Source organism: Caretta caretta, chromosome 24 (assembly GCF_965140235.1).
Source record: "Caretta caretta isolate rCarCar2 chromosome 24, rCarCar1.hap1, whole genome shotgun sequence".
Lineage (NCBI taxonomy): Eukaryota > Metazoa > Chordata > Testudines > Cheloniidae > Caretta > Caretta caretta.
The window spans coordinates 14337500-14359682 of record NC_134229.1 but is presented as its reverse complement, the minus strand read 5'-3'; the positions used below and the strand labels follow the sequence as shown (position 1 = coordinate 14359682).

The 22183-nt window shown below is 46.0% G+C and overlaps 1 protein-coding gene across 1 annotated transcript in view; it reads left to right on the top strand.

Annotated features, from left to right (window-relative positions):
• The window catches only part of LOC125626110 (uncharacterized), a 143453-nt gene that overhangs the window by 43283 nt on the left and 77987 nt on the right, over window positions 1–22183 (top strand). The window contains exons 20-24 of the mRNA XM_075123029.1: window positions 1962–2096; window positions 8186–8239; window positions 15092–15117; window positions 19832–21055; window positions 21313–21653. Coding sequence (XP_074979130.1) covers window positions 1962–2096; window positions 8186–8239; window positions 15092–15117; window positions 19832–21055; window positions 21313–21653 — 1780 coding nt within the window. The remainder of the gene's footprint in view (window positions 1–1961; window positions 2097–8185; window positions 8240–15091; window positions 15118–19831; window positions 21056–21312; window positions 21654–22183) is intronic.

Sequence of the window (22183 nt, the reverse complement as noted above, 5' to 3'; positions counted from 1 at the left end):
AAATTAAAATGAACAGTCACAAGAGTGAAATGCCTGCAAGCTGCATGGAAAAATTTTTAAAACCCCATAATGGAGGCGCAAAGTAAATGTATACCTCCAATAAAAAACCAGTAAGCGGACCAAAAAATGCCACCATGGATAAATAATAGCGTGTTAAAGGCAAAAAAGGTGTATAAACTCTGGCAAGTTAAGTGTAAAAGTATAATTAGACAGGGCAAAAAAGAATTTGAAGAACAGCTAACAAATGACTCAAAAACTAACAGCAAACAAATGTTAAGTACATCAGAAGCAGGAAGTCTGCCAAACAATCAGTGGATCCATTGGATGACTGAAGTACTAAAGGAGCATTCAAGGCAGAGAAACTATATGAATTCTTTGCATCAGTCTCATTGCAGAGGATATGGGGGAGATCCCCACACCTGATCCATTCTTTTTAGGTGAGAAATCTGAGAAAATGTCCCAGATTGAGGTGTCACTAGAGGAGGTTTTGGAACAAATTGATAAATTAAACAGTAATAAGTTACCAAGACCAGATGTTATCACCCAAGAGTCCTAAGGGAATTCATTTATGAAATTGCAGAACCAGTAACTGTGGTATGTATGGTTTCAGAGGAACAGCCGTGTTAGTCTGTATTCGCAAAAAGAAAAGGAGTACTTGTGGCACCTTAGAGACTAACCAATTTATTTGAGCATGAGCTTTCGTGAGCCACAGCTCACTTCATCAGATGTGTACCGTGGAAACTGCAGCAGACTTTATATACACACAGAGAATATGAAACAATACCTCCTCCCACCCCACTGTCCTGCTGGTAATAGCTTATCTAAAGTGACCCCCCCCCCCCAGATATTCTGGTTTAACTTGGATTTAAACTTGGAGAGTGGTCAGTTTAGATGAGCTATTACCAGCAGGAGAGTGAGTTTGTGTGTGTTGGGGGTGGGGGGGAAGTGAGAGAACCTGGATCTATGCAGGAAATAGCCCGACTTGATTATGTAAAGAGTTGTCACTTTGGATGGGCTAGCACCAGCAGGAGAGTGAATTTGTGTGGGGGGGTGGAGGGTGAGAAAACCTGGATTTGTGCTGGAAATGGCCCACCTGTTGATCACTTTAGATAAGCTATTACCAGCAAGACAGTGGGGTGGGAGGAGGTATTGTTTCATATTCTCTGTGTGTATATAAAGTCTGCTGCAGTTTCCACGGTACACATCTGATGAAGTGAGCTGTGGCTCACGAAAGCTCATGCTCAAATAAATTGGTTAGTCTCTAAGGTGCCACAAGTACTCCTTTTCTTTTTGTGGTATGTATGTAACCTATTGCTTAAATCAACCTCTGCACCATATGACAGGAGGTTAGCTAATGTAATGCTGATCTTTAACAAAGGCTCAAAGGTGACCCTGGCAATTACAGGCCAGTAAGCCTAAATTCAGTACCAGGCAAATTGGTCGAAACTGTAGCAAAGTGAAGCAAAGGGGGAAAAGTTCCTCCAGGTGGAGGGCAGAAGTGGAGTGGCTGTCTGCTGATTTTGAGCATTCAGATACCAGGACAATAAGAAGAGCTCAACACGGAGCGATTTGGCTAATGGAGGCTTTGAAAGACCAGTTCAGTAGTGAGCCACAGTAATGTGTGTTGCTGTAGAGAGTTCTACCTGGCATTGCTCTTTGTCACTCAGGTATGAACCTTGTAACGAGTGCTGTGTTTATAGCAATATAACATTGCAAATGCCCCTATTGTTATTATTTGTGAATGATGTCAACCGAGCCAGCATATGCTGTGAACTAATAAAGTTGAATTAAGTTTCCAAAAATAGACTTTTATTCCATACCCACGCAAACGGACACATTTCTAATTAAATAAAATGTAATAAATACAGGGAAAAGAACTTCTGAAGGGGAAAGAGCAGTCATTTCCGTGTCTTTCACAAGTTGGTGTATGTGCATCTGTGATTGCCTGTACCCTTCCACAGGGAGAGTGGGAGTGGGAGTGCAGCAGCCCTGGACGCAACATGGAATGTGTGTGTGGGGTACAGCGAGGTCCTGGAATGCAGTTCTCCATGGCTGCAGGGGGAGGTGGGCACAGGGCTGTTGAACCTGAAGCTATGGTGAGTACAGCCCTGTGGGGAGGGGATGAGTTGGGGAAATAAGGCGGGAATAGCTCATGGGCGTGAATATATGAGCAGAGGGTAAATTAACTGAATCTTGGCCCTGTTTTCCACAAGTGGTGGTGACTTTAGCTGATCTCTCACTCCTGAGGGTAATGGAGGCTGAAAGGGAACAGCTCCTACAAGCATCCAGCTGCAGACCGTGGCCACATGCTGCTTCCCTGTGTGCTGCAATGGGGCCTGCTGAAATAATTGCTGAGTGGTGTGGCAAAGTGTCCTACTGCAGTGGAAGAAATAAGGCAGCCCTGCCCAGAAATCTTCGGCAGAGGATTACGGACTACCTCCAGGAAAGTTTCCTCAAGTTCTCTATGAAGGATTCACGAGATATCTTGGTGCACATAAACAAACTGTTCCACGAGGCCCCCTCTGCCTAACTCTACAGAGGAAGAAGAAGCAGATAGCAACTCTACCTCCATTGGTTGTTTCACTACATCTCCTAGCACAAGTAAAAAAGAGTAAATCAACAGATGTGTCCTACTACTTTGGGGTTTCCATCCCTGCATTTTCAAAACAAACTTCATACTTACCAGACGGGCTCCCCCGCCCGCGTCAGGCTTGCCTGTGCAGGACTGTAGGCACTGGCTAGACTGCACAGGAGGCAAAACCAGGTCCTGGCCTTCCAGCAACGCTGGGCACCCCAGTTGCCTGTCCCCCAAACTCTTCCTTCTGTTCCACTTCCTCCTTCTCCTTCTCCTCGCTGTTCACGGCAGGAGCCTGTGACTCATGCTCCCCTGAAGTATCTACAGGGGTGTCATAAATATAAAGGGAAGGCTAACCACCTTTAAATCCCTCCTGGCCAGAGCAAAAAATCCTTTCACCTGTAAAGGGTGAAGAAGCTAAAGATAACCTCGCTGGCACCTGACCAAAATGATCAATGAGGAGACAAGATACTTTCAAAGCTGGAGGGGGGAGGAAACAAAGGGTTCTCTCTGTCTGTGTGTTGTTTTTGCCCGGACCAGAGCAGGAATGCACATTAGAACTCCTGTAAAGGGCAATTTGGTTAGATATCCGTTAGATTCTGTTTTGTTTAAATGTCTGATAAAATAAGCTGTGCTGAATGGAATGTATACGCCTGTTTTTGTGTCTTTTTGTAACTTAAGGTTTTGCCTAGAGGGATTCTCTATGTTCTGAATCTGATTACCCTGTAAGGTATTTACCATCCTGATTTTACAGAGGTGATTCTTTTACTTTTTCTTCAATTAAAATTCTTCTTTTAAGAACCTGATTGCTTTTTCATTGTTCTTAAGATCCAAGGGTTTGGGTCTGTGTTCACCTATGCAAATTGGTGAGGATTTTTATCAAGCCTTCCCCAAGAAAGGGGGTGTAGGGCTTGGGGGGATTTTGGGGGGAAAGACATTTCCAGGTGAGCTCTTTCCCGGTTATATTTATTAGACGCTTGGTGGTGGCAGCAATAAAGTCCAGGGACAAAAGGAAAAATAGTTTGTACCTTGGGGAAGTTTTACCTAAGCTTGTAAAAATAAGCTTAGGGGGTTTTTCATGCAGGTCCCCACATCTGTACCCTAGAGTTCAGAGTGGGGAAGGAACCTTGACAAGGGGTCTTGAGGGTGGTGGTGGGTATCTGCCGACGATGGCATGGAGCTCTTTGTAAAAGTGTCAGGTCTGAGGCTCCACACCAGAGTGTTTGTTAGCCTCCCTTGCCTTCTGGTATGCCTGCCACAGCTCCTTGGCTTTCACATGGCACTGCTGCTGGTCCCTGTCGGAGCCCTTCTCCTCCGTGCCCCGAGTGATCAGCCCATAGATTTCGAGGGTTCTACAGCTGGATCAGAGCTGTGTCTGCACCGCCTCTTCTCCCCACAGACCGCGGAGATTCAACCCCTCTGGAGTAGGCCAGGCAGGAGCACGTCTGCAGCATGGAGCTGGCATGGTTAGCTGGGCAGTTACTTGGTCTGCTCAAGAGTTACTATGTGCACTGTCCAAGTTGGGCAGCCAGGAAATGAATCTCAAAAATTCACAGGGCTTTAAAGGGGAGGGGCATGTACCTGTGTACCTGGCCGTTGGGCAGCAAAGTTCAAAACCATGACCAGAGTGGTCAAGGTGGGGCATTGTGGGACATCTCCTGGAGGCCACTAAAGTCGATGTAAGTAACACAGTGTCTACACTGACACTGCATTGACCCAACTATGTCGACCTGAACTCTATGCCTCTCATGGAGGTGGAGTTATTAAGTTGGCATAGTGGGTGAGTTACATCGGTTGGAGCGAAATTTTGGTGTAGACACTTACATGGTTAGGTTGACGTAAGCTGCCGGGCCACAGTTATAGTGACCTAACCCCCTCCCCCTGTTTAGACAGCGCTATGTCAGCGAGAGAGCTTCTCTCGCCAACAGAGCTACTGCCTAACTGCATCTCCGGGAGAGCTCTATGCTTCCGTTTTCATTGAAGTGCTACGGCGGGGCAGCTGCATCAGAGCAGTGTTTTAAGTGTAGACTTGCCCTGGGTGGTCAAGTGAGGCATGGGGTCCTTGGCCTGAGTAAGTACCTGGTCTGCCGGCATCACACTGGTTAGTGGAAGGGATCATAAACCTCCAAGAGCAATCAGCTAGGGTCAGAAGCGGTGAAGTGGACACAAATGTGATTGTCTTCTATCTGACTGATCACAGCGTGGCTTTAGGGTGCACTGAGCTGCAGGGATCACGGGAGGGATGCTCTCCCGACAGAGTAGGTGCTGACCCCAATGCCCCAGAGTGGCACCAAGGGGTGCTGTGCTGTAGGAAGTGAGAGGGTGGCTTAGAAGGGGGTGCATTCCCCTCGTAATCCGTGCTGATTCTAATGCCCCATCTTGGGACTAGGGGACGCTGTGCTGCAGGGAACAAGGCAGGGGGCTCAGTAGGGAGCACATTCCCCTCATAGCCAGTGCTGACACCTTTGCCCCAGCAGTGTACATGAGTCATCACTAGCAGAAGCTCTCAGCTGACACATTCCCCTGTTAGCTAGTAACCCCAGCCCAGCTGCCTTGTTAACATTCCCTTCTTGTTTGCCCAGTTAGCAGGCAGAAAGCTACTGGAAGGCCTTCCCAGATGAGATGCTCCATCACTTACAGCCTTTGCATGTGAAGAGATGGCCACGCCACAATTTGCTTATGGCTCCAATTAGCAATCACTTCAGTTTGCTTGGCAATTGTGGGCTTTTACTGCCTCAGGGGCTGGGTTGGCTCACAGGCTCTGTAGACACAGCATCGGTACACAAATATACTCTTGTTCTGCTTTGAAAAGAAATGCCATATAACCCTTATAAAAAGTCAGAAAATGGGTTTGGTTCTGATCAGGCCTGGGTGCAAATCAGGAGTAACTCCACTGGGGTCCCTGGGGATGAGTCCCCTCTTGCTCACCCCTGTGTAAATCAGGAGCAACTCCATTAACAGGAAAATTGAATAATTATGCAGAATAAACTCTTTGGAAATGGGCACAATACATAGATAGATAGATAGATAGGCCACATCTGGAGTATTGCGTCCAGTTTTGGGCCCCCCACTACAGAAAGGATGTGGACAAATTGGAGAGAGTCCAGCAGAGGGCAACGAAAATGATCAGGGGGCTGGGGCACATGACTTATGAGGAGAGGCTGACGGAACTGGGCTTGTTTAGTCTGCAGAAGAGAAGAGTGAGGGGGGATTTGATAGCAGCCTTCAACTTCCTGAAGGGGGGTTCCAAAGAGGATTGCGCTTGGCTGTTCTCGGTGGTGGCAGATGACAGAACGAGGAGCAATGGTCTCAAGTTGCAGTGGGGGAGGTCTAGGTTGAATATTAGGAAACACTCTTTCACTAGGAGGTGGTGAAGCACTGGAACGGGTTACCTAGGGAGGTGGTGGAATCTCTGTCCATAGAGGCTTTCAAGGCCCAGCTTGACAAAGCCCTGGCTGGGATGATTTAGTTGGTGTTGGTCCTGCTTTGAGCAGAGGGTTGGACTAGATGACCTCCTGAGGTCCCTTCCAACCCTAATCTTCTATGATTCTATAGCTAGATAGATGGGATATATGAAGACTAGTTCTCACTCAGCCCACCTTCCCCTTGAGGAAAGGACCACATGGTTTAGGTCACAGGAAATAAGAAGTACAAAATAAATCACCTATTGTGATCCTGGAATGCAGAAACAGGGCAATCTCGAGTAGCAGTAGGGAGGTTATTTTACCTCTATATTTGGCACTGCTGTGACTGCTGCTGCATACCTGTGTCCAGTTCTGGGGCCCACAATTCCAGAAGGATGTTGATTGAAGAGAGTTCAGAGAAGAGCCACGAGAACCGTTAAAGGATTAGAAACCTTGCCTTATAGTGACGGACTCAAGGAGATCACTCTATTTAGCCTAACAAAGACAGGGTTAAGGGGTGACTTGATTACAGTCTATGAGTATCTACAAGGGGAGCAAATATTTAGTAATGGCCTCTTCCATCTCGCAGAGAAAGGTCTAACATGATCCAATGGCTGGAATTTGTAGCACAAGATCACATGCATTCAACAGGGTTGAACAACACATTCAAGGATGCAGGTGCCTCCTTGAAGTCTTCGGAAGGCTGCACTATTTACTTCCTTTGGTCACAGTACTAATACCTTAACTCATGTTGGAGAATCACCATTAGATGTAGCAGTGAAGAGCCTATGGCACACAGCGGGGTAGCTGTGATTCTTTCCAGTTTAAAGAGATGGGTGTGTATTGGGGTAGATAAGTAAATATAGATCAGCAGTATAGGCGTGTATAATGTGTGAACAAGTTTATCATTCAGGAAGCTGTGATTAAATCTGGCATTTTACTGCTTGCCCCTACCCCACCCATGGGTGTCACTGGAACATTGGCTGCTTCCCCAAGGCGTTCCCTGCTATATAGCATCTGTGCACTCAGGCACTAGGCTAGCCAGGTGCATGGGGCAGGTGAGCACAGTCTTGTCCTTTTCCCATTGAGGCAAAGCTGCTTAGATCACAGAGCGATAGGAAGGTTAAAAATGCCATAGCTAGATAGATGGGCTGGGATAGCTAGTTAGTTAGATAGAGGGGTGCAAACAGGGATGGATAGATAGACAATTGGTATGGGGACAGATAGATAGATGAGAGATGACATTGTTTACAGGGTTGTTGTAAGCATGTTCTCCCAGGATATTAGAGAGAAAAGGTGGGTCTTTTATTGGACCAACGTCCTCTGGTGGAAGGGACAAGCCCTACACAGAGCCTTTCTTCAGGTCTGTGTAGCTGGGAAGCTTGACTCTTTCACCCAGAGAAGTTGGTCTAATAAAAGATATTACCTCACCCAACTTGTTTCTCTCAGGGGGGAGGGATAGCTCAGTGGTTTGAGCATTGGCCTGCTAAACCCAGGGCTGTGAGTTCAATTCTTGAGGGGGCCATTTAGGGATCTGGGTCAAAAATTGGGGATTGGTCCTGCTTTGAGCAGGGGGTTGGACTAGATGATCTCCTAAGGTCCCTTCCAACCGTGATATTCTATTCTATGATGCGTGTCGCCAGATAGATAAATGGATAGTGACCTGCCGTATGTGGTCCTCTGCTTTGTGTGAGAGCTGGATTTTGGACACAATACATCTAATGTTTCTTTGTTTCAAATTCTTCACTTGAATTTAATCAGGAGGGGTATGGGGTTTAGAGCAGGAATGGCTAGGAGTGAGGACTCTTAGGTTCTATCCCCAGCTTTGGGAGGGGAGTGGGTTCTGGTAGTGAGAGTAGGCAGGGGGAGGGCGATTGGGAGTGTGGATTTCTGGGGCCTATCCCCAGCTATGAGAGGGGCCTGGGGTCTAGTGGTGAGAGCTAGAGGACACAGGGAGTCAGGAGCTATCTATCCCCAGCTGTATCACTAACTCTGCAACTTTGTTCATGTCATTCAACTCTCTGTGCCTCACGTTCCCCGTAGAGAGAATATTTACCTGCCTCCCAGGTAGACCATTCTGTCCCCATTTCTCAGGTGAAGGAGGGGGGTAAATTTGGCACCTTATCCCCCCCTAGTGTCCTCAGAGGCTGATGGCCCTGCCTTCTTCTTTCTGCATTAATCTGACACATTTCCCCTTGTTTTCCAGCAATGGCAATGAAGGGGACGCTGCTGCTCTGGACCTGGCTGGTGCTTCTGTGCGGTGAGTAAGGATCAAAATACCAGGGCAAAGTTTTCAACCCTGGGTGTCTTAAGTTAGGCACCTAGGGGTGGGATACTTATGCTTGTTACACTGGGGGGACTGGTGCTCCTTAATCACTTAGACACTGTTGAATGTTCCATCCTAGGTGCCTAAATATGGAACTAAGAATAGAGCTACTCGGTAATTTCCCCACTGAACGTTTTCTGTCAGAAAATGGAGCTTTGTGGAATTTTCTGCAGAAATGTGTCAATTTCAATATAATTGTTTCAGAAAAAATTGAAATGAAGCAGCAAGTTAATTAGTTTTCAGAGCGAGCTGGAGAGATTTATGACTGGATTGTACAACAGGGCTGTTCGTGATGCTGGGGGACAGGGGCTCAGCAGCCCGGGAGCTCAGTATTCATTTGTTTTACGTTCCTAAAGCTCATGTTCAGGGTTTCAGCTGGCTGCCATCAGTGGTGGGGAAGGAAATCCCTCCACACCCCCAGCTCCTGCTCCTATGTATTCTGGGAAGGTTTTTTATTTTGTTCCTCTGAAGCATCTGGGATGGCCACAACTGGAGATGGGACATTGGCCAGGGTGGGCCAGGGCTCTGAGGTGGCACCGAGCATTCTCTCTCTCAGGTGCTTGGCTGGCTGGTTCTTGCTCACATGCTCAAGGTCTAACTGATTGCGATAGGCATGGGTGGCACATATAATAGGCTGGGGAAGGCTGTGCCACCCCAAACAGCCCCGCATGGCTCTGCCCCTGCACCGTCCTGAGGTCCCCTTTCCTGCTTGCCGCTAGTTGGCCCCAGCTCAGGCAGGCTGCTCCTCTTCCGGGAAGCCTGCTGGGCTGGGGCTGGAGCTAAGGCAGCTGGGACTTGGGGTGGCTGGGTCTGGCCAGCGCCAGGGGGGGCCCTCGGAGCTGGGGCTACACCACCCAGCAATCCAGGGCTGGAGGGGTTGAGGGGGGCCGCCCACCTGCCCACCTGGTGCTCCGGGACTGGGGTAGGGGGCCATGCACCACCTGGTGCGCCCAAGCTGGAGGTGCTTGGGCAGCCCGGGGCTGGGGGGCAGGCCTGGCGGCCGCAGGGAAAATCAAGCCTCTGGTCTTTGGCAGGGGCGGGGACTCAGGTGGAAGGTGTAGGCTGGGCCAGGGGCTAGCCTCCCCAAGCCCGTGGTTCACCCACCGCCCATGGCCATAGCCCATAGGCACTGTGGGAGGGCATTTTCCCCCACATCAGATTGGCAGGGACATTTGGAGGGGTTTCACCTTCCTCTGCAGCATGGGTGCACAGGTCACTTGCCGTGATTACCTGCGTATATTTAATTTAATCATTTCCCTGCCACTGCAGGGGCCTCGGGCCTGGTGGGCCTCAGTCCCTCCTCTTCTCTGCCTGTGGCAGATAATAGTTTATTCTCCTGTGGGTTGCAATTCTTTAGTCTCATTTTGGTTGTTGGGTTCGGTGTGAGGCTTCTTAATGGTTTTGGTGGCCTGTGATGTTCAGGAGGCCAGCTAGGTGATCTAGTGCTCCCTTCTGGCCTTAAACTCTATGACTCTATGATTTTGATGATGTCAAAATGGAACAGTTGTATATTTTCAGAATGAAATGTTTCTCATTTTTCATTTCAAAACAGCTTTTCACTGCGAAATGTATTTTATTGTCCATTCTACTTTTTCACAAAATAAAAGCATTCAAAATCAAAATGAAACATTTCAGTTTTATCAAAATGTTTCAGTTGGCTCAAGATAAAATTTAATTTTCAGTTAAAAATCAATGTTTCTTTCTGATTTGGGACAAACAGAAATCTTGAAATCTCAGAATTACCCATGGAATGAAATTTCCAAGTTTGGATCAGTTCTATTTAGGGGTCTAACTTTAGGCAGGCAGATTTGAAAACTTTGTCCCAACCCCGGATAAATTATTATTGCTATTTATGAGGTGTTATGGTAGCACCTAGGTGCCCCAGTCATAGTCCACGACTCACCTGCACCAGATGTTGTACAAACAACAGGACAAAGAGATGGTCCCTACCCCAATGAGCTGACAGTCTGAGTATAAGAGAACAGAGGGGAACAGACAGACAGACAGGGGAGGAAAAGGAAAGAGTTATGGTCAGCATGGTAGGGAGGCCTGGCAGAATTCGTGTTTGCTTTGCTATCATTTTGATGATAATATTAATATTTATTTTTAAGCATGTTTTGTCTTTTATTTTCACAGTTGCGGGAAATCATGGGGGATGTCTAACATTGGGTGGGGGGGCTCAGACACTAATTATTAATGACAGAAGAGGTTCAGATTCAAAGAGTGAAAGCTTTATAATGGTTAAAACTCAAATTGTCTACATCACACGTCAAAAAGTACAAAGTAAATACCCTGCACTCAAACTCTAGTAAAGTTCTCAAGCAGCATTTTAATTAGTCACGCAGGAATGATTGCTTTTGTCCGTGTTACGTGTATGGTGACAAGGACATTTCCAATAAAAGTATAACCCTTCCCAGCCTAACGATAGACTGTGCTTTCAGCAAACCAGTAGCCTAACCATCTCCTGTCTCTTGAACCACTCAAGGGTCTGATTTGGACACATTCCTATTGAACTCAAGGAGCCTCTGGGTTTGGGCTTTGAGCACTCAGCCATTTGGCAGGTTGACATCACTGGGAGATGGGGTTAGCCGATAACTGAATAGATGTAAGGCAGTACTGTTGTAGCCTTGTTGGTCCCAGGACATTAGCAAGATAAGGTGGGGGAGGTAATATCTTTTATTGGACCAACTTCTGCTGGTGGGAGAGACAAGCTTTTGAGCCACACAGAGCTCTTCTTCAGGTCGAGGAAAGGTACTCCCAGCCTCACAGCTAAATGCAAGGTGGAACAGATTGTTTAGCATAAAGAACGAGGAGGACTTGTGGCACCTTAGAGACTTACTAATTTATTTGAGCGTGAGCGTTCGTGAGCTACAGCCCACTTCATCGGATGCATGCCGTGGAAAATACAGTAGGAAGATGTGTAGACGCAGAGAACATGAGAAAATGGGGGATGCCATACCAGCTCTAACGAGACTAATTGATTAAGGTGATTAAGGTGGGCAATTATCAGCATGAGTCATTAGCATGTATTGAAGAGAGCAGCCAAGGTAGAGTGGCCCTTTAACGCCTCTGCAGACATAGGACAAGAAGAGGGGGTTAGCGCAGGGGTTCTCAAACTGGGGGTCGGGACCCCTCAGGGGGTCCTGAGGTTATTACTTGAGGGGGTTGCAAGCTGTCAGCCTCCAGCCCAAATCCCGCTTTGCCCCCAGCATTTATAATGGTGTTAATTTTTTTTTAAAAAGTGTTTTTAATTTATAGGGGGGGGGGGGTGTCACACTCAGAGGCTTGCTGTGTGAGAGGGGTCACCTGTGGCAGTTCAGTGATCAGACAGAACACAGCTTTTTGCAAGCAAGCAGGCTGGTCAGCTGAGATGGGCGTTCTGCCCCCCCGCCTTCCACCTTCTCCTTTTATTATATTTCTCCCCCTAAGCATTACACACTGCTACACAAAGGAATGTGTGACGTTAATTCATATACTTAGTTACCATCCCCTATCTACTACAATCCTGGTTCTCAGGCCTTGAGCCCAGGCTAAGAAAGCCTCCCACAATTGCTGTCCAAACAATCAAGTTCTCATGGTTCATGTCTAGCCCTTGTCCTTGGATAGAGCAATGTGTGCATTGCTTCTACGAAACAGTCAGGGTGTGCCCCGCCTGCTTCCAGGTGGAATAGCTAAACATTAACCCTTCAGTCACCAGTACAAAAGTTTGAGACCCACTGGGTTACTGGGTTACAGATTGTTGGAATCCAGTGTCTCTGTTCAGGCCATGATTTTTAGTGTCTAGCAGAGTTATGAATTTAAGCTCGCAGGCATGTCTTTTGAATGCATTGTGCAGGTTTCCTTTCAGGATGAGGACAGATGGGTCACATATAGAGTGATTGCTTTGTGAAAAGGGTTCACCCACAGGTAAGGTTGTTTTTGTCTTTTACCATTTTCTTGTGCAAGTTCATTCAAGAGTGTAGTGATTGTCTGGTTTCACCCACCTAGTTGTTACTGGGGCATTTAGTGCACTGGATGGGGTACCCCACATGTTGAGACAGGCGTGTGTAGATCCATGGATCTGGACAGGTGTGTTGTGGGGGGTGTTGATCATTGTGGCAGTGGAGATATGTCTGCGGGTCTTACAGCAGTAGCAAAATAATAAATATTGATAATACAAGAGGGGTGGGTAGAGCCCCAGCCATTGTAGGTGTGAAAAGGGGCCAACTGATGAATTCGCCAGGGTGCCAGTTACATTTGAAAGCTGATACTGAACAAACGAGGGTTGCCAATCTATGACGGACTCCAATAGGACAGACCCTTTGGATTGAGTCTAGGGCCGTGTTTTTCACACTTTTTTTTTGGGGACGCAGTTGAAGAAAATTGTTGATGCCTGCGACCCAACAGAGCTGGGGATGAGGGGTTTGGGGTGTGGGAGGGGCTCTGGGCTGGGGCAGAGGCTTGGGGTGAGGGCTGTAGGGTGGGGCTGGGAATGAGGGGTTCAGGGTATGAGAAGGGGCTCTGGGCTGGGGCAGGGGGTTGCGGTGCGGGAGGGGGTCAGGGCTCTGGACTGTGGATGAGGGGTTTGGGGTACAGGAGGGGTTCCAAATTTTGGGGGAGGCTCAGGGCTGGGGCAGGGGATTGGGGCACGGGGTTGAGGCCTGGACTTACCTCCGGCAGCTCCCGGTGAGCGGCGCAGCCAGGGTGCACCGCGGACCGTGCTGTGCCCTGGAAGCAGCCAACAGCAGGTCTGGCTCCTAAGCAGAGGCATGCAATGGGAGTGTGGAGCTGGTGCTCAAGGCAGGGGCAGCGCGTGAAGCCCCATGGGCCCCCTGCCTAGAAGCCGGACCCACTGCTGGCTGCTTCTGGGGTGCAGCGCGGTGTCGGAACAGGTAGGCACTCGCCTGCCTTCACTGGACAGCACCGCCGACGGGACTTTTAACGTCCTGGTTGGAGGTGCTGACCAGAGCAAGGCAACCCAGCGCCTTACATGCCGCGACCCAGCACTGGGTCACGACCCACAGTTTGAAAAACACTGGTTTAGGGAGCATTAGTTTACTAGTTTAATGCTGGGTTCTTTTCGGGTCAACTTTTAACTTGAACAGTGTTCCTCAAATCAGGATTTCTCAAATCCAGGACAGTATTTCCCTGATCGCTTGCTTATTCTTAACCAACCACCAATTTATTAATACACCCAGAGCCACATTAAGATGTAATCATCTGTCCACTGCTCCAACACAGACACAACCAACTGTATGTACTACACACACGATACCGTCCTGCCAGCAATTATCACAGACTAGAGGTGAGGCTCAGCAGTTATAGGAAAGAACAATGCAAATGACCAAGATTTCTGATTACATTTACTTATGATCAGCAGTTCTCAATTCTTTAGTACATAACACATTTAGCACACTGCCCAGGGCGCCCTTGTCTCCAAGGCACTTTGAAGAGTGTGGTCACTTCTCTTTGACTACATTGGTGCAAAAGGGACAAGTTTAGAATATTAAAAGCAATTTCTTAAAGCAATTCTTGTAGGGCAATTTGCTTGGACTTATAAAGAAGTTAATCTAAAATACGGTTACTGAGGTCTCATGAGAGAGTGCAGATGCAGTAAGATAACCTACGGTTATTTATACTAAAGAATAGGAGGGGAAATACAATCTATGAAATGAAATCTCACTGCTACTTGTTATCCTCTTAGACCTGGGATGGGGGAGAGTCCTTTCCACGTGGCTGGTCTGGGCATAGGTCACCCTTAGGATTCTGCAGCTTCTTGTGTTGGGTTCAGTCAACTCACTCTCCTGAGCACCTGGTGACCTCAGTTTATATAACCACGTTTCAGGGCTCACTGGAGAGAGCCACCCTCTAATTCTTATTGGACATGTGCCATGTGGGTGCTCGCATTTCAGCTCTCTTTCTCTCTGGCTTCCATTGATATCCAATTGATGGCAATACTGAACAGCAAATGTCTTCAATCCTTTTCTGACTGGAGGCTTTTAAAGTTTGATTAATTTCAATGATGGTATTTCATAATTGTCCCCTTCGATCAGTTGGGATCCTCTCCTTTCAAGCAATTTCTCTTAATATACCACAGTTATACCCTGGTTTATGTCTTTTAACATTTCTCCTTCCTTGTGCTAGACAATTCCTATTACTTCCAGAGTGCAACAATTATTTGCAATGGAAACCAAGAAAATCCTTATAATCTTCTCAATTTGGAGAACACACTCCATACAGTCTTTGATTATACTGAGCATTAGGACTTACAACAGAACATGAGACGTGTTCCACATATAACAGGATGCAGATCTGACTCACAAGGCAAACAAACGTGCAGATTCTAATTTAGGGTGAAAAACAGATTATTCACAATATATTTGGTTTAGAAGGAAACAATGTATAGGTTATAATTTGGGGTGAAAGCACGTGGCTTGGATTTCTTGGGGTAACAGTTCACCCAACTGGACCTTCAGCCTTACAGCCACATTTCTAGTTTGTTTAACTTGCAGCTTCCCCACCCATCTCTTCTTGATCCACTCAACGTGCAATGGGCCACTTTGCACAGGAAAGCAGGGTTTGACTCTTCTTTAGTAACTTGGAGTTTTTTTAGCTAGCTTGGGAGGGAGAAAGAGGTTTATCCTTATGCAAATTATAAGAGATTCTTGCCTAAGTAATTAACAATATTCTAATTCAGCCATTTTAGTTTCTATAGTTGGGTTGGGGAAAACCTGACCTTGGCTGATCTGTGGGTCCTTAGACAAAGTGTCTCACATGATGTGAACCATTTTCTTGCTGTCTTCATAGATGGATCCTATTTTGGGATAACAGAGGTGAGGAGGTTTTCTAATTATTGAGGGCCAGAAGGAATCATTAGTTATTAATCATTCCAGGCATATCTGGCCTATATATCCCTTATACTGTACACAGAACCAGTCCCTGCGCCAAAGAATTTACAATCTAGTAATTCACCTTTACTGCCACTTAGCGGTCAGACAATATGCCAATAGAACGAAGGCCAGGTAGTGTGGTGTCAGAAGACCATATCGTAGGCAGTCAGGCCTAGTGGTCCGACTCTGAGTGCAAGAACCAACGGTCGAGAGAGTCAGAACCAAGGCTGAAGTTCAAAACCGAGGTCAGAATCCTAAAGCCAGAACCAAGAGTCAAGACATAGAACCAGGAACCAGGACCAAAGGTCAGAACCAGAGACAGAGTCTGCATGCCAGAGCCAAGGGTTGAGACAAAGTCAGACTCAGGAATAAGAACTGAGAATTGGAACCAGATTACCAGGGAAGGCAGGAGCAAGGCTGAGACAGGACTGCATCAAGACTGGGTGCAGAGCAGGATCTGGGCTGGAGTCACGGAGAAGCAAAGCAGGAGCAGGGCTTGGAAAGAGACACGCACAGCGAGGCAGAGTCCATGGGCATGTGCACTGAGCAACTGGGACGCTGCTGGCTTCCTCAGCCAATCAGGCAGGATGGACCATCTGGCAGCCTTGCTGACTCGTTAGGGAGTCCGGAGTATTGAGTCAATGGAGCAACAGGGCCTTCCGTATGGTGCGGTCTAGCTGACAGAATGTCATACTAGGCTGCAACAGAACAGGGTGCTGGTCCCAGCAACTCCAGAGTGATCCGATTCAAGTCTCTTCACTATATCCACATAGTCACATACTTTAAGATAAACAGGAGACTATCCAATAGGAGTAGGGAGGTTATATTACCTCTGCATTTGGCTCTGGTGTGACTGCTGCCAGGTCCAGTTCTAGAATCCAAAATTCAAGAAGGATGTTGATCAACTGGAGAGGGTTCAGAGAAGACCCATGAGAATGATTAAAGGATTGGAAAGCATGTCTTGTAGTGATAGACTCATGGAGCTCAAGTTATTTAGTTTAACAAACAGATGGGTAGAATCATAGAAGATTAGGGTTGGAAGATACCTCAGGAGGTCATCTAGTCCAACCCCCTGCTCAAAGCAGGACCAACCCCTGGTGGCTTAAGCAGTGGCTTGATCACAGTCTATAGGTATGTACATGGGGAAGAAATATTTAATAATCGGTTCTTCAATCTAGCAAAGGTCTAACAATATCTAATGACTGGAAGTTGAAGCTAGACACATTCAGATTGTAAATCAGGAATACATGTTTAACAGGGAATGTAATTAACTGTTGGAACAATTTATGAAGGGCCATGGTGGAGTCTCCATCACTGGCAATTTTTAAACCAAGGTCAGATGTTTTTTTAAAAAGTCTGCTCTAGTTCAAAGAGGAATTATTCTGGGGAAGTTCTATGGCCTCTCTTATGCCGGAGGTCAAACTAGGTGATCACAATGGTCCCTTCTGGCCTGAGAAACAATGAATATAATATGAAAGTCAAAACAAAATAAATCAAAAATATAAAGTCAAAATGAAATATTTTTACCTTATTGAAATGACATAGTTCCACATTATCAAATCAAAATGATCCCAAACTGACTTCCTTGAGAATTTCCATTTCACAGGAAATTAATTGGAATTAATTCCCCCCGCTTTCCCAGTCCACTCAAAAGGTCGGAATTTCCTGGGGAACAGAAACCCTGTTTTCTGATCAGCTGTACTAGCTTCAGATAGGAGCACCCGTGACATCTTCAGTAACTCCAATCCCCAAAGTTAAAAAATCATGAAACAAACTCTGCCCCGAAAATGATGTGATTAGCCCCAAAATCTTTAGGTTTTTTTTTTTAAATTAAGATGATAGTGTGTTTTTGATTTTTTTTTTCATTTTTGACAAAAGGGTGTATGTGTGAGACACTGACAATGCTGCTGGCTCTCACAGGTGTATCATGACTTATGAGGTTTTGGTCCCTCCTGCAGAACTGCTTGCTAAAGAGCCCGACTGAAAGCAAAGTGCTCAGATCTGTATAAAGTACCACCAGTCTGTGCCGAGCTCACAGATTCTCCCTGACCCCTCAAAATGCCTATTAACTAATGCTGTACCCCTCCTTTAGCCCCACATCTGCCACCCCCCATCCTGTTTCGACAATTTAACAACAACAAAAATCTGTTTCTTTCATTTCAAAATGACTTTTCGTTTTGAAAAGTAAATTAATTTATTATAAAACTATGTAAAAAAAGAGATAAAAATTGGAACAAAATGTTTTGAAATTATCAAATCAAAATATTTCAATTAATCCAAACTGAAATAAAGTCAGAGTTTCAGTTTGCAGAATTTTTCAGTATTTCTACTTTTCATCCCAATTTGGAATGGGAAAATTTTTAGAAATGGTGAAAATTCTCCTGGGTCAGGAATATCATTTCCTACTCAGCCCTTATCATCAGTAGATCTCGAAGTGCTTTACAAAGCAGATCATTATACCCGTTTTACAGTTGGAGAAATTAAGGCACAGAAAGGGGAAGTGTTTTGCCTACAGTCACGCAGCAAACCAGGGTCAGACCTGGGAACAGAACCTACGCCTTATGAAGCCCAGTGACTAGCTTTAGCTACTCTACTACGCTGCCCCTGAGCAGCGGTCAAAGCTGCACAGGTGTCTTCAGAAGGTTTAATAGTCAAGCTGGTTTCAGGTTTTATAAATGGAAAGAATTCTCATTGAAAATGGCCTTTTTAAAATAACTTTTGCGAAACTGATGGATTTTTTTCCCCCTTGAAATTTTCTGGACTTCGAAAAATTTAAATAGAAACTGTAAACAACCTGTTCGTTTTTCAGTTTGTTTCTTTGATTTTTTTCATCTTATTTTTTTAGCTTTCTTTGTGCTCAGTTATCTCTATGTTTGGTCTTCTTCATTCATTCCTTTTTAATTTGATTTGCTTCTTTGTTTGGAGTTCTTAATGCTTTTTTGTTCTTGCTCAATCGTCTTCAAGTTTGGATTTTTTCATACTCATTCTTCATCTTGTTCTATCTTCTTCATGCTCAGTCTTTTTCTCCCATGTTCTTTGTACTGAATATTTTTCTACAAATCTGCATTTCTTCATGCTCATTCTTCTTTTGTCTTCTTCACATTCAACATTATTCTTTAAGTTTGGATTTCTTCATGCTCATTCTTCTTGTTCTGTCCTCTTCATGCACCATCTTCTTCATGTTTGGATTTCTTTATGCTTACTCTTCATCTTGTTCTGGCCTTCTTTTTGTTCAGTCTTTTCTCTCATTGGTGCTCAGTCATTCTTGTCCATCATTTTCAAATTTCTTCATGTTGGTTCTTGTCAAGGCTCCTTCCCCACTCTGAACGCTAGGGTACAGATGTGGGGACCTGCATGAAAACCTCCTAAGCTTATTTTTACCAGCTTAGGTTAAAACTTCCCCAAGGTACAAACTATTTTCCTTTTTCCCTTGGACTTTATTGCTGCCACCACCAAGCGTCTAACAGATATATAATCAGGAAAGAGCCCACTTGGAAACATCTTTCCCCCAAAAATCCTCCCCAAACCCTACACCCCCTTTCCTGGGGAAGGCATGATAAAAATCCTCACCAATTTGCATAGGTGAACACAGACCCAAACCCTTGGATCTTAAGAACAATGAAAAAGCAATCAGGTTCTTAAAAGAAGAATTTTAATTGAAGAAAAAGTAAAAGAATCACCTCTGTAAAATCAGGATGGTAAATACCTTACAGGGTAATTAGATTCAAAACATAGAGAATCCCTCTAGGCAAAACCTTAAGTTACAAAAAGACACAAAAAACCAGGAATATCCATTCCATTCAGCACAGCTATTTTATCAGCCATTTAAACAAAACAGAATCTAACGCATATCTAGCTAGATTACTTACTAAGTTCTAAGACTCCATTCCTGTTCTGTTCCCAGCAAAAGCATCACACAGACTGACAGAGCCTTTGTTTCTCCCCCCTCCAGCTTTGAAAGTATCTTGTCTCCTCATTGGTCATTTTGGGTCAGCTGCCAGTGAGGTTATCCTAGCTTCTTAACCCTTTACAGGTGAAAGGGGTTTTCCTCTGGCCAGGAGGGATTTTAAAGGTGATTACTCTTCCCTTTATATTTATGACAGTTCTCATCTCCTTTGTTTTTGTCTTCCTCACATTTGGTCTTCCTTGTCCCTGTGTTTGGTGGCACTTCTTTGTGTGTAGTCTTCTTCTTTGTGTTCATATTCAGTTGTCCTTGTTTTTCATGTTCAGGGTTCTTTGCAATGGTTGATTTCCTTTCTTCATGTCTGGTCTTTTTCACATTTAACCTTCTTCTTCATATTTTTTTCTCTTATTAAGTCATTCTCCTCTTATTTGGTCTTCTTCAAGATAGGTCTTCTTTTGCATGTTCTCCCTTCTCCGGGAGGAGAGTGACAGTCTAATAGTTAGAGCAGCTGGGTCTGGGAGTCAGGACTCCTTGTTTCTATTTTTAAGTCTGGAAGGAAAGTGGGGTTTAGGGCTGAACTAAGAGGGCCTAGAAGTCAGGACTCCAGCATTCTATTCCCACCTTGGGTAGGTGACTAGTAATTCTTGCTTATAGCAGTGAATCTGGCATTGGGACACTTGAGCTCTATTCTCAGCTGTGAATTGGTGTGGGGTTTCTGACTCTCTTTCTTAACCCACAATCTGTTTCTTTCAGGTCTTTGCAGAGCAAATTTCCGTGGGAAAGAATTCATTACGGTCTTTATGCAAAACCATGTCGAAAGTGTCAGAGCAGATTGCAAGCTGTTTATCACTGGTTACTATGCCTCCACTACGGTTACTGTGACTGTGAACAAGAATACATTCCAGAGAGTGACAACTGTTGGAGAAGGACAGACGGTGACCGTGCAGATCCCAGACTCTGTAGAGATGTTTGGGAGCCAAACATTTGATAGCACCATCCTCATTCAGGCTGATAAAGACATCTCTATCCTGTCTATTAACTCAAAGCCCAGTTCCATTGCTACCACTGTAGTGTACCCCATTGAGAAGCTGGGTACCATATATTACATTGTAACTCCACCTGGTACACATTTAGGAAGTTATAAAGAGTTTGCTGTCATAGCAGGGCAGGCTCCCACTACAGTTGATATTCATGTAAAAGTGGCTGTAATGTTCAAAGGCTGGATCTATGCTGCTGGGAGCAAACTCACGGTTGCCCTTGCTCCCTACCAAGCCTTGCAACTGCAAAGCTTTGCTGATTTATCTGGCACCAAAATTGAGTCTCGGGAACATGTGGCCGTCTTGACTGGGCACAGCTGTGTTGTCCAAAACACCTACTGTGATCAAGCTGTCGAGCAACTCCTGCCTGTCTCCAGCTGGGGCAGCACATACATCATCCCTCCTCTGTCCCTCCAAGCCAAGTTTGACATCACATACATCGTCGCCTCCCAAAACACTCGCATTGACTATCAGTCAGGGCCCACACGAGCTTCCCGCAACATATTGGCTGGGCAGGTTGTTGAATTTCAAGTCCGAGACTCTCACCCACTTTACATCTCTGCTAGCGCCGGCATCCAGGTTCTTCTCTTCTTCACTGGTGCTAAAAAGGGGAAATCCACATATGACCCGTTCCTCATCAACGTCCCACCCATCACGAACTACTGCCAGTCCTACCACATTGATGGGGTGAAGGAGTTTGAGAACCATGTGCTGATCATAGTCAAGAGCTCAGAGTCCAGCGGGATCACGTCTGATCAGAAAGCCAAAGGAAAAGTCCGATGGAGGCAGATTCCCGGCACGGAGTATTCTTGGGGAGAGTACAACTTCGGCAGAGGGATTAGTGCCCATTCCATACAGCACCCGAGCTCTCCCTTCGGTCTGCTGAGCTTTGGAGGGGACGATCACAGTGGATATGGCTCATCAGGTGTTTGTACATACAGTAAGTCAATTTTGCGTGTAAATAAAATCCAGCCCCCCCACCCCTAAAATCCCCCATAGAATGGGATATGGAAACAAATATACACAAAGAGACTGCACACAGCTTGAAATCCAGCTTTGTCTCCTTTGTTTACCCAGTCCCCTCATCCTGCACAGAGACACCTACTGGGTGAAAAATGCAGTGCAAACAAACAGATTGTTTCAATGCTTGCCAATACACGGCATAAGTGAGTTAACTGGCTGGTTGAATCTTTGTAGGTAACCCAACCCCCTCCTGCAGCACTGTCCAATGCAGGAAGAAAGAGAAGTGTCAGATTGTAGATGGCCACCCGGTGTGTGTGGCTGAGTCAGAATCCACCTGCTGGGCTCAGGGAGACCCACATTATCACACTTTCGATGGGCGGAATTTCGACTTCATGGGCACCTGCACCTACACCATCGCCAAGACCTGCGGCTCAGACTCAACTCTCCCATCATTCAGTGTCAAGGCCAAGAACGACAACAGGGGAAACACGCGTGTTTCTTATGTTGGTTATGTGACTGTCGAGGTCTATAATGTCACCATCTCAGTGGTCCGATATGAGACTGGGTTTGTGAGGGTAAGAGAGCAACGTGAATAAATACTGATACTTTGTTTTCTGCTTATGTTTGAAGGGTACATTTGGTGATGCTAACATAAAGTCACATTTGGCAGCTGCTGGAAAGGTTTACTACAGAGTTTTACTTCAGATTTGAACAACAGCTCGCTTGATATTCGAGCCCTGGGCTCCCCCCTTTCCCTTCACCTCTGCCAGTGCACCTTAATCCTGACCTGGGATCCCCTCACACCCAACTCTGCCAGTGCCTCTCAATCTAAACTGACAGTCCCCCTGCAACTCCCACCCTGGGCTCCCCACATACACATAGATGTGCTGGTGACCATCAATCCAGACCCACAGTCTCCCCCCAACTATCCCAGCCCTAGGCTACCCCCTCCAGTCCCCACATACACATAGCACCACTAAACCAGCTCTGGAATCCCCCCTCCCACCCCCCAAGTTGCTCATGCAATTCTCTACCTCTGTCTTCAGCAGAGCATGTCAAGCTACATGGTGGCTTTGTATAGAACAATCTGTGGCTGAGATTTCCA